This window comes from Ctenopharyngodon idella, chromosome 15, assembly GCF_019924925.1.
Source record: "Ctenopharyngodon idella isolate HZGC_01 chromosome 15, HZGC01, whole genome shotgun sequence".
NCBI classification, from domain to species: Eukaryota; Metazoa; Chordata; class Actinopteri; order Cypriniformes; family Xenocyprididae; genus Ctenopharyngodon; species Ctenopharyngodon idella.
The window spans coordinates 27,453,598-27,466,612 of NC_067234.1; the positions used below are offsets into that span (position 1 = coordinate 27,453,598).

The 13,015-nt window shown below is 37.1% G+C and overlaps 2 protein-coding genes across 2 annotated transcripts; both read right to left on the bottom strand.

Moving 5' to 3' along the window:
- Positions 1 to 51: 51 nt before the first annotated feature.
- On the bottom strand, positions 52 to 7,715 carry ercc2 (excision repair cross-complementation group 2). Its single transcript, XM_051863280.1, has 23 exons — positions 7,569 to 7,715; positions 7,371 to 7,470; positions 6,947 to 7,024; positions 6,784 to 6,846; positions 6,536 to 6,649; positions 6,329 to 6,445; positions 5,846 to 5,962; positions 5,624 to 5,747; positions 5,441 to 5,537; positions 5,208 to 5,341; positions 4,906 to 5,074; positions 4,667 to 4,785; positions 2,604 to 2,673; positions 2,439 to 2,508; positions 1,978 to 2,079; positions 1,831 to 1,894; positions 1,625 to 1,746; positions 1,447 to 1,539; positions 1,251 to 1,323; positions 1,094 to 1,164; positions 873 to 1,016; positions 499 to 642; positions 52 to 262 (listed from the first exon to the last, which is right to left on the bottom strand). Exons 1-23 carry the CDS (start codon positions 7,571 to 7,573, stop codon positions 170 to 172), a joined length of 2,283 nt encoding a protein of 760 aa, XP_051719240.1. The 5' UTR covers positions 7,574 to 7,715; the 3' UTR covers positions 52 to 169.
- An 841-nt stretch (positions 7,716 to 8,556) lies between these two features.
- On the bottom strand, positions 8,557 to 12,249 carry zgc:154093 (uncharacterized protein LOC777623 homolog). Its single transcript, XM_051863701.1, has 2 exons — positions 12,022 to 12,249; positions 8,557 to 10,337 (listed from the first exon to the last, which is right to left on the bottom strand). The coding sequence occupies exon 2, from the start codon at positions 10,109 to 10,111 to the stop codon at positions 9,305 to 9,307; it is 807 nt and encodes a 268-aa protein (XP_051719661.1). The 5' UTR covers positions 10,112 to 10,337; positions 12,022 to 12,249; the 3' UTR covers positions 8,557 to 9,304.
- Between the last annotated feature and the right edge of the window lie 766 nt (positions 12,250 to 13,015).

A 13,015-nucleotide genomic window follows, 5' to 3' on the forward strand; every position in this document is an offset into this window, starting at 1 on the left:
GCTGCTTTTCAGACAGCATGTTTCACTTCAAACAGTACAGAACGACACTGGTTAAAGAACAGCATTTATTCATGCTTCTGGGATTGTTGTAGATAACACTGTATTAAAGCATCATAAAAAATACATATATACATTTGCTCAATTTTGTTCCGTTCCGCTGTAAGAGACCTCAGGCTTGATGCGCAATCTGAGCAATTTTCTGGAGCATGTCCTCAGACTGCAATTGTTCCAAGGTCAGCAGAGATAAACCCAACTGATCCTCCTGCCACACAAAGACCACACAAAGACTCTTTAATTCAACATAAATGAGAATAATATGCACCTCACAAACTCATCCCTGCTAACGTATCGTGACATCCTCACTTTTTGCGTACATATGATTTCAGTTGCTTCTACATTTAGAAAGAAAATAAGTACAAACTTACTGAATGAAACCCACTAAGCATGAGGTTTAAATCATTGAATGGATGATCGTGGTCACCCATGCGTTGACCTTACCCGTCTAAAGGGTTGGGCCATCTGTCGCAGAAAGTGTTTAGCTAACTGCACCGTCTCGTCAATGGTCAGATTTAGGCTTCCATCTGTGAGGTGTTCCTGGATCCAGCGAGGCAGCTTTCCTCGCTTATCTGCTCGTGCATAACGCTGAGGGAAAAATAACAATTAACCCTCTATGGCATGGTGCTGCCCTCAGGCAACAAAACTGTTTTGGGGGGGGGACACATTTTATAATAGATATACATTTTATTATCAGAGGGCCCCAAGCTCTCAAAAATGGGGTAAAATATTTTTTTTCCCCAAAAAAATACAATTTTCATGCCATAGAGGGTAAACAACAAAAAATGTTCATGCTACTTTCCCAACAGTTTACTTACTTTATCTGCAAAGATCATCAGGCCATAGTCTGTTTTGCCACGGATGGCCCTACCCACACACTGAGCCGCGTGGCGCATCGCATCAAACGTCAGGAAGTCATTTTCCCTGATTTGAAACTGATCTCTGAGGTATTCCAACCGCGCCTGATTCAAGCAAACAGGTCAGGGTTTTTATTAGTTCAAGAATGTATTAGAAATCGTGATCTAGGAGCTCTACAAACCTTGAGGATTCGGCTCTGGGTGTAAACATATGGCACTCCAAACATGATAACGGCACGACCAAAATGATGAACTGGGGGTTTAAAAGAAAAACTGATCAATAAAAGTTTATACTTCATTGTTTTTTTAAGAATCTGCTGATTAACAAGAAGTATCCACCAAAGTCAATCCCCTCTGACACTTTCCCTCTTGCCACTGAGAGCAGAATTGCTCCTCTGCCGTTCTCACAGGCCTGAAAGTGAAAGATAACAAAAGTGATTACATTAATACAGGACACTTAAAATAAAGTCAACATTACACAACACGATTAAGGGAAATAGGATTAGGGAGCATTAAAAACCCAATGTTTATTGACCTCCTGATACTTCTCCAGGGCCATGCTAGTCTCGGCTGCATCCTGGGTCTCTATGAAAATGAGCTTGTTCCTTTGGATGTTCTCAAGGATTCCCTACAAATCCAGAAAGAGAATTAGTTATGATTATAATAACAGCACTTTAAATGACCTGAGAAGGAATCAAGTTGCTTCTTCATACCTGTTCATACCAAGAGGCCACGATATTCTCCATGTACATGTAACTTGTGAAGAAGGCCACAATTCCATCAGGGACAATGGCGGACATTTCTAGCAGCAAGTTTCCATAGTTCCGGATCACAGCTATGGGATGTATAAACAAAATGGTTATCTTTCAACTGCACTACAAAATAAAGCCAATTACAAAAAATTCACAAAACAACTTGCCAAAATCTTCTCTGGTCTCAAACTTGGAAGTCATCGCTACCTGATCATTCCCTCGGCCAACGATCTGAAAAAGATGGAAAAACAATATTGTCTATCAAAAACTCCTAATACTGCTTGATACAGTGGTTCTTAACAGTCATAACTCACAAGAGGGCACAGGCAGGTTCGTGCCAGTGTCATGGTGAAGGATGCCACAGTGACTGGGCGAAAATCAAGGATGCGTGGGTAGATGTCCAGAGGAGAGAGTGTCTATTTCGAGGGAGAATAAAAAACAAATCTTAAATCCAAAAGTTGCTAACCCAGAATAGTGAAGCTTCTAAAAAAATAACTTCAGAAGATGTAGTAATACATGTGTTTTGCAATAACAGATTATGTAGAAGTGTAGGCTACTGATGTTTGATGAAAGGTGCCCTTTAAACCAATTAGCCAGCTAAAAGCAAACCCATTTCAAATGCAGCCTGCACACTTTAAGGTGAAAGTGAAGTGTGTCTTACACAGATGGCATGAGTGTTACAGTAGGATTATAATGAAGAGATTAGTTGGCAGGGCGTATGTAATCTAATATTCATGCAAAGATAGGGGCATATGGATTGAGGAGCGCAGCTTACCCCAGACGTGATGATGACTGACTGAAAGCGCCCAAACACTGGCTTTATGGCGATAGAGGGGTCCATACAACTGCAGAGAAAGGAAAAATTAGTGATAATGCTAATAAACTGAAATGAATAGGCATTTAATAGAAATGACAAATTGTATCAGCAGAATTAATGCACCTGAAGTGAAGAACAGGATTCGCTATTGTTGGCGTTTTATCTTCAAAGGGCTCAATGATGATGGTGAAGCCTAAAAGAGAACGATTACTCATAAGAACTAATTTGACGAAAATCATTAGTAGATTGTAGATAGTAGATAGTAGATCTATTGTCCATAGTCAGTGTTGGGGGTAACGCATTACAAGTAATTTGAGTTATGTAATCAGATTACTTTTTTCAAGTAACTAGTAAAGTAATGCATTACTTTTAAATTTATAACAAAATATCTGAGTTACTTTTTCAAATAAGTAATGCAAGTTATTTTGCTTTCCCATTTATTGACTGATAGCTCTTCTGTCCCCATGTTGAGAGAAATAAAGTGCAGGTGTGTTGTGTGATGGTTATTGTACTTCTAGACTAAATGTGAGCAGGCATTTACTCATCTCACTTGCACAAAAAAAGATTCAGTATTCCTCAAAATGAATAAAACCAGTGAAATGCAAAATCAGAATACTTTGCAAACATCTAATAATTAAAAATATTAAATAATTGAAATATATATGCACTTAAAGGGTTAGTTCACCCAAAAAATGAAAATTCCGTCATTTATTACTCACCCGTTCCACAGCCGTAAGACCTTCGTTAATCTTCGGAATGCAAATTGAGGTATTTTTGTTGAAATCCGATGGCTCCGTGAGGCCTACATAGGGAGCAATGACATTTCCTCTCTCAAGATCCATAAAGGTACTAAAAACATATTTAAATCAGTTCATCTGAGTACAGTGGTTCAATATTAATATTATAGTGACGAGAATATTTTTGGTGCACCAAAAAAAAAAAAAAAAACGACTTATATAGTGATGGCCGATTTCAAAACACTGCTTCAGGAAGCTTCGGAGCATTATGAATCAGCGTGTCGAATCAGCGGTTCAGAGCACCAAAGTCACGTGATTTCAGCAGTTTGGCAGTTTGACACGCGATCCGAATCATGATTCGACACGCTGATTCATTACGCTCCGAAGCTTCCTGAAGCAGTGTTTTGAAATCGGCCATCACTAAATAAGTCATTATTTTGTTTTTTTGGCGCACCAAAAATATTCTCGTCGCTTTATAATATTAATATTGAACCACTGTACTCACATGAACTGATTTAAATATGTTTTTAGTACCTTTATGGATCTTGAGAGAGGAAATGTCATTGCTCCCTATGTAGGCCTCAAGGAGCCATTGGATTTCAACAAAAATATCTCAATTTGTGTTTTTTCCGAAGATTAACGAAGGTCTTACTGGTATGGAATGGCATGAGGGTGAGTAATAAATGACAGAATTTTCATTTTTGGGTGAACTAACCCTTTAAGCTCACTTTATTGACAAATGTACTTGCTGCTGACCTTCGATGATTCAGTTAAACCATAAGCAAAAATGACATTAGATTTTTTGTTTTCATTGGTGCCAATTACACCTGATAGTTACATAATCCAAAATTAAAGTGTTAAACTGTCTTCTGCTACATCCTATTCTTCTGCAATCCAGAACAGAAGCACAGCTGAAAGGTTTGTTTGAGCTGCACCCTCTACTGTACACGCATGAATTTGCATTTCCTTCAGCCTGAGGCTTGTTCACCAATTTTGGTGTGAAAGGGCTTTGACATTTGCCCAAAAATAGAACCTTTTTTTGTTATTAAAAAAACAAGCAAGCCCAGCCCGGGTGAAAAAAGGTAACACAAAAGTAACGTAACGCATTACTTTCCTTAAATAAGTAACACAATTAGTTACTTTTTATGGGAGCAACGCAATATTGTAACACATTACTTTTCAAAGTAACTTTCCCCAACACTGTCAATAGTGCAGCGATGGATGAGGCACAGTTCACACAGAAGTCACTTTTAAACCAAGCAGCTTTTTTGTTGGTCAATGCAGCGTATCTGTGACCAACTTGAACATGTTGCGAAATCTGTATGGGGAAATATTTCGCCCTCAAGCTAAATTCCTCATTGATTGGAATAACTGAATTTCAGCCGCGCAAATTCGCAGAACAAAGGTAGATATAACCACCATCATGGTGGCAGGACGAGGCTATCTTACCTTTGCTGTAGGTGCTGACAAGTGTGGCGAAGTGTGAAATCAGGGTAATGGCTGAAAAGTCAGCGATGTCTGCAATCTCCAGCGTCCTCAGCAGTGAGCGCAGCCTCTCAGCACAAAATCTGGAAGTGGATTAATAATACATTTAAGCTGGGGTGAATATATGGCTTCATTGCTTAATAATGACCATAAGTACTTCCAGTATGGGGTGGCAGAAGGAACGGACTGTTTCTTTTTCTCACCTCAGGGGTTTGCGGTCAATGCAGACTTTCTCAAAGATGTCTTTGAGGAACTGAGGAGCACTCTCCTGCACCACATGATGGATCCGCAAGCGTGCCTTCAGGTACTCGAGGAAGCGCTTCATAAAGCCTACAAAGTGCTCTGCAGTGCGGATGCTGCCAGGAACAGCCTCTGCATATGCCAAACATATCTGGACACTTAAGCCACACTTAAAAATGTATGAATGTCTTTACTTTATAAATCATGGTATTTAAAGAAATATAGTAATTTAAAGCAAAACATTTCACAGATAATAAAAACTGACCTTGGAGGATTTCATCTGGCAAAACTGGATTGGACAGATAGATGTCAGTTTCTCGGGCAACATTTGCTTCTTTAAGACCCTCAACTAATCTCCTGTATTCTTCTCGAAGTTTGGCAGCATCAGTTTCCTTAATTCTTTAAAAGAACACAAGCCGAATGCAGGAAATTAAAGACATTACCATGTAGTAATAAATAAGATACTCATTAATTCACTTTCCTGCTATATTGTCATACCTGCTAATGGTGTTTTGCAGGGTTTCCACATTAGTCTGGCAGCGATCCAGTGTTCTCCTGGTAATGTTGACGCTCATGGAATCAATACACACATTATCTAGAGGGAACAATATCAGCTTAAATAACCATGATCTGTCCGCATGATACGGATGACAGTGACAAACCCTGCAACTTGGTACTCACCGATGTTGTGAGCCTCGTCGAACACGACTACAGATTTCTTTGCGAGCTCTTTTGAGACCTGGTCTGCAATTTTTGGATCTAGTAAGTAATGGTAGCTGTACACTACTATGTTTGCGTGAAGAATCTGAATGAAGAAACATATGAAAGCAACAACAATCAATTGCATGCACAAAAAACATCATACTAAATCTAGCATCATACTAAATCTAGCAAAGAACTCACTGCATAACGTGCCAGGAAGTACGGACACCAGCCCTTTCTACGCCCAAAGTCCTTCAGATCATCCAAGTTATATATACCAGGGGGAATAGGCACTTGTCTGCCAACTGAGTCAAATTCCTGCATACAGAAAATCTTTATTTTAATAGTGTTATTTAAATATTTTACTTTGATTAAAAGATTAAAAATACAGTTCGAATTTGGGAAGAAAAAAAAACATTTTAAACAGATAATAGTAAAATAAATAATAAATAAAAATAAAACATTTGTTATTTTAAAACATTAAAATTATTTTTTTATTTAAAAAAAAAAACATCATGTAACATTTTATTTACATGGACCTGTTTATTTCATATACTAGAATACAATAAAATATACTGGGAATCAGGAAATCAGACCTAAAACTGAGTGACTTATGACTAAATGACACAAATAAATAAATAAATAAATAAAGGCCAAATGCTACAGCATATACATGCTTCATACCTCATAGAACTGGCAGACAGGTTGACTCGGGTTACTGTGATGCTGCGCTCGAATATATGATGCTGTCAAACTGTGACACTTTCCATCTACTTCTTTTCCAAAACGCAGAGAGCTCACCTGTAACCACACATTCAGTTCCACCTAATGAGTTCACCTGCACACAAATTTTACTGAAACACACAAATCTGCTCATTTAGCAGCTTCTACCTCAGGATGAATGCACAGGTTTTTCCGTGAAGAAAGTGCCAGTGCGAGGAAGCCATTTTTTGCTCCTGTTTGCTTTGTATAATAGTCCATTAGTTTTCTTAGCTCTTCCACAACCTTACAGGAGAAGAGAAGATGCAGAAAAGACATACATGATTAACTGACGAAATGCATATTTGAAAAGCAATTAAAATATGGTTAATTTTTTATGCAATGGGTTATAAACGTATATAATGTCAGTTATTGAATACCTTTTCTATTTCAGGCACAGTGCGAGAGCAATAGACAAGCTTTGTGACTTCTAAAGGGTAAGCCTGCAAGAGGTGAAAATATAAATTAAGATATGTGCACAGTTATCAAACTGTCATAGTGAAGTTTCCGATTGTATAACACGTTCATTCAGAAATCACTCACCTTCTGGTAAGCAACAATGAGGGAAAGAAGAGAAATTGTTTTTCCTGTTCCTGAGGGCATCTCGAGAACTCCATGACCCTTTGCACACATAATAGAAGGGAGAAACAATTATAGATAGATGGACAAATACCCATATTATACATATCTTTAGGTTTTTTTAATGACTTTTACTATCACTAGGTTGTGAGTTGAGACAAATGTAAAAGTACAAATACCTCTTGTAGTCTCTCAATTAATATAAGATTACAAAAACTGCAAGTATGATAATTCGAAAAGAAATAATTCTGTATAAAGTAAAAGAAAATGCAGTTTAAACTAGTTTTAGATTATGTAACACTGCATTTAATGTCATGTCAACTACCCATAATGTTATATTATATATAAATAGGACGCGATTGGCTCAATGGATGAATGGATTATATACCTTTGCATCCAGCGTCCTCTTCAGCTCCAGCATGTACGAATATTGTTCAGGATAAATGTAGTCATACGGAAAGTAGACTAATAATCCATCGATATTAAGCCTAAAGGGATGAAATGGGCATTAGAGTAGAAAACTTCTGGTAAGTTGTGGAGATTTGCAGCGATAGTCCATATATTGAAATTTGACGGTTTTACTCACTTCATGTTTGCTGGTAGCTTTACACCACTGGGTGTTTCTTATGATCAGTTTTCAATAATTTCACACAATAATATATCTATATAACTGTCACGCGTATATTACACAAAAGACTTCTATCGAGTTAGTAGCACCAAAAACTGTCGCGATCAAAACACGTAAGGTATTTTGCTTCTGTGATTGGTTGTTCGCTTGAAAACCCTCCCCAGGCTCTCATCTCATTGGATGATAGGCATGTCAATTCCACCTTTTGGCGGAAGTACATTTAGTACCATGGGGTTAGACCTAAATAATCGAAAAGAAGTCCGGAATAAACTTTCACTAGAAAAATAATATTCTGCCCGACTAGTTGTACTTTACTAGCATCAATTATTTAGTTGAGTGCAAATGTTTAAAAATTATAAATAAAGACCTGAAGGAAAGGGATGTTGATTTAACTTGAATTGGATCTGAGATCCATTCCACTCCTGTTTTTTATTTTTTTATTTTTTTTTATTTTTACATAAGGATTCCTCCCTATGTGGTGCGTATCAGGCAGACGGAGAGGCGGTGGGTGGGAGGCAAGTTGTTTTGTTTTAGGAGTTTTCTGTATGTTGGAATATGTGCATATGTTGTATGTACAGTGTATACTTAGATAGGAAGAACTATTGGTGTTCACGTGTGTGTATATATGTATGTACAAATATGTTTAGTTAACTGCAGAAGAAATTATAACTTTTTTTTTTTTTTTTTTGCATATGGAAGATTCGGAGGAACTTCTGATTTGATTTCTGTTAAGATTATCTGTAATGTATTTATCTTCCAATAAAAAAATAAAAAATAAATAAATAAATAATAATAATAATAATAGTAATTTAATAAATAATAAATATATCTTAATAAATAAAATAATAAATCATTTTTGTTATTAAATAATTAATATTTAATAAACATTAATACAAGAATAAATACAAGAAAGAAAGGTTGTTTTTTTTTTAAAACACCAGAGGCATATATTTATATAATATTTTATTTACATTAATATTTTTATCTCATATATTACAATGCAATAAAATATACTGTAACATTATACCCCAACAAAGATAAACCTTTACAAAGTGATTTCCTTTGTACTCATAGGCAGGGAAAATAAGTATCTTAGATCACAGGCTAGACAGAATACAATGTTTTACCTATCTGCATAATATTTACTCATATGGAAGTAAATCAAAAATGCATTTTGGGCCATTCCTTAATAATATGCTCCTAAATTGGCTAAAAATGATACCTTCCTCAAAATGTTGTTAAACTTTATGAAATTTTCAAGAAAAATGTACTATATAGCCAAAATCCCAATTCCTTTCCCTGAAAAAATAGCTTAATAAGTAACAGCAAATATGAAAATGAACAAATTGTTAGTGCTTGAATATTTAACATCTCCAGTTAGCTCAGAATGACCAAAACCCAGGAAAACTGCTCTTGTAATGTTGTGTTATGACCTGATCACCTTATGGAAATGAACTGATCGATTGATCATTGTATTTTAAAAAAATGACAGCATCACAGAGTTGAAGCTGTAACGATTATTGCCTATTTGTGACAATTACATGTGGTTAAAAATGTGCCATAACTCTGCAGCATCTGTGGCACAACCAGCTATTGCTTTTTCATCCCAGTTCTTTCATTGTCCTCTAAAACAGGCATAATAAGATGGCATGGGTGAGCTGACACTTATATCATTGTATCTGAAGAGAATCGCCTTATATCTCATGTCTCTCTTCCACACTCTTATAACGGTCCATGATGCTAAGAACATCATCCAAAATGGATGGTCCCAAGTCCAGGTCCAAACCCATTAGGGACTCAGAGCGTGACATGCTGGGTGAGATAGCCGGAGACTCGCAGTGTTCGCTCCGCAGGTCCTCATTACTGAGCCCTGCATCAGAGTCCAGACTTAAGCCTCGTTTTGGATCCAGCGGGCCACAGCCTTCCGACATGGAGTCGTCCGAGGAAGCCTCAGATAAGGAGCCTGTGGAAGGCACCAGATGCGGCAGGGCTGGGATCGAGCACTTCCCAATCCCTTCCTCACACACAGACATGGAGCGATGCTGCTGCTGTGGACTGTGATGGTGATTCTGCTGCTGATGAACAGGAGACGACTGCTCGTCTAAATGCAAACGGGGGGGTTTAGGAGGAGGTTGCACTGGCGCGATAAACACCGGCATGGAGATTGTGGTTTTGAGGAGAGAATTGTGATGAGAATTATGATTACGATGGTAAGTGTGGCTCTTGGTGTTCACATCGAAGATCTCATCCATTCTTCTGTCCATGCTGTGAGAACGAGAGCTGGGCGGTTGATTGAGGGCAGGAAGCATGTCAAGTTTGCCTTGCAAGAATCCCACATCGCCAAACATGTCCCCCTCTCCCTCAAGCCCGACATGGGCACTGTGACGCACATCACCCAGCGGTGGGCTTATCATGTCACCTGATAGAACGTCCCGTATTTTTAACTTTTTGCCTCGCTTTGGTGTAGATGTCTTTAAGTACATGGGTGTCTTGGCTGGCATTCTGTTTCCCAGTATTCGGTGTCAAACGTCTCTGCTGTGATGATATTTGTAGCAGAAATGAAGAGGAAACTAGTCCTCAGTCTGATATTAGCTCATTCATACGTTTTGATTGGTCAGTCGTATTTATTTCACTTTTAGATCTCCAAATGGAACCTGGAAGCGACGTCCTGTATGTCTTATGTAAACTCTTCAGCAGCTCCTGGAATGTATCATCACAGCAGCAGATCTGAGGAACAAAGAAGGAGAAGAAAGATTTACAACCTGTGAAAGTCAAGAGTGTGTTGTAGAATTTAAAAAAATACACAGACCGAAAAGCACATGTTTTTTCTGTGCACTTTGAACAAGAAAGAAAACAACTATGTTTTTCTTCTCCTCTGAGCAGAGATTTATATTTTTTTCTCTCTAGTCTTTGCAGCTACTTACCTGTAAATTACAAACCCTCGGAAATTTCACTTATTCCAAAACATGTTGCAGGGATTTGTTGGATTTTTATAATTACTATTATATACTATATATAATAGTAAAGACCTTGTTTGCATGCATGTCTTTATGAGTATTTTGACTGTCCCAGAACATTTTGGCAGTAGAGAAGAGAACAAGATTACAAGAAATCCCCAGGCTATTGTAGCTTATTCAACATTTTAATGTAGTGTAAAGATTGCACAACCTTTAGAAATCTTTCAGCAATAACAGCACCGTTTTGTTATTTATTTGTAGTATATATATATATATATATATATATATATATATATATATGTAAGTTAGTAATATAAGTAAGTTGGTCCTGTTATAAGTAAGCTTTGACCAGTTCATGTTCATGCAACTGCAAATGTATCAAGACCACAGAAAGGGAAAGGACAGCATCAAAGTGGTTATTTTTGCTTCACCCAGCAGACCTAAGTTAATTACGCCATTGCTGGCACTGCGTGCATTAAAACAAACACATTTGTGTTATTGTTTCTCTATTAGAGCCATATGTTTTTACCATTTAGACTGTTCACAGCTTGTTGCTTAGATTTATTGGTGTGTGACGCAACTGTGGAAACATGTTTGTTAAAAGAAAGACAAATATACATGTTGAATGTAAAAAAGCTGAGTGTTCTGTCAATGGTAGCAGAAACATCACCTAATGTAGGCTATATCTCTTATATGACATCCGTCCTCGTGACCTTCAGAAAATCACTTGGACCAGTTACACTAACACACTCTTATTATGTAACAGTTAAACACTGTTAGTCCTCCAGATCAGCCAATTCCAGGAATTCCCTAGTAAACCACATGGTGTCATTGCTTTAACATATCTGAGACTTCAGTCCACACCCACCATGGTGGCGGGTTGGTAATTTATCAGTTTATTTATTTATTTATTTATTTTTGTTTGTTTTATCTGTTTAATTAAAATTGCTTAGTTTTTGGTATATACATTAGCTAGATAAGACATGGATGTGGATGACTAAAACCTAGTTCAAGTATAATTATTAAGGGCTTTTACAGTCACCAAGACCCTGATTTGTGCAAAGAAAAAGCCACGACAATACAGTTTTAGATACTGAAATGTTCCATAAACACAATGTAAACAGTGTTTTCTTCACTATGTAATAATATGTGTACTTACATCCATTTCATTTACACTGATGTCTGTCATGTCTACTTGGTTTTATGAGTTTTTGAGAGTTTTCAGTTCAGTTTTCATTATCATGAATTAAATTAAAAGTTTCCTTAAACATTCAAAGGAAGAAAAGTTTTCAATGTTGATGACATTTTTATAGTACAAATGAAATGACAATGTATCAGATTCAACCAAGTAATCACAACCTTGACACAGTAAATCTCAGCACTGACGTAGAGTTTAACGAGTTGAAATTTAAATTACAATATTCAAAATTTGACGTGAAAGTATCTGTACTTGCCTTTGATATTTGCGTTGAAACCCTCGTTTGTTCTGGTAGGTTATTCCGGGGTGTTAGTGGATAAGCTGTTCTCTGTGCGCGTTCTCGGTTGGGTAGCTAATAAACCTCTTAAGTGAGCTGAAGCTGAGGGTGACGAGCTGCAGAAGGGCAGGGACGGGGGCGTGCGCTCATGATGCTCGTGAATGATGACATTTTTGGCACAGGAGAAGGAAGCCGTTTGTGAGGGTTTGCACCGCTGTACGGTGACTATCTATTCTAAGTTGTATTGAATTGCGCACTCATATAAGCACAGGAACAGCAGTTTGTGCTCGTTTCCTCCGTCAGTTATTTCTTGTAATTAAAGGGACAGTTCACTCGTAAAAGCTGCAAAACGATTTTAAACCCGTTTTCTCAATCTTATGCCTTACGACACTCATGACTTTTTGTCATCTGTTAAACACAAAAGACGTTATTTAATTATAGTATAATGTCAACGCTGCTCATTTACAAACAATGAAAGTAAATGGTGACCAGGTATGTCAAACACAAGTTTTAGTCATAGTAAATTTCAGTCTGTTCCTCACACAAAGCTATCATACGACTTTATAGGACTTTGGTGTACACGTAGTAGACAGAAGTTTCATTTAGTGGTGAACTATTCCTCTACCTTCAGTCCACTCAGCATAGCAAGTGCCTAGCAATGTTTTTTTTCCCATGATGATGCTGGATTGACTCATGGGATAGACAAAGCAAGACAGGTTGCATAAGCACAGAAACAATATTGAAATATCCCTTTACTGGTTTAAATTTTTTTACTTTTAAATACTTTTTAAAAAATAATTTTTTAACAAATTACTAATGATCACGAAACTGTTTTTAATTGGCAAGCATTACACGTTTGTCAAAGACTTAATGACAGTTCAATAAAATATAAAAATGTTTTGCAAATAACCTAAAAACCACTTTTACTGATTTTGTATATTATTTATTGTGGCTACAATACATTATACCAGTT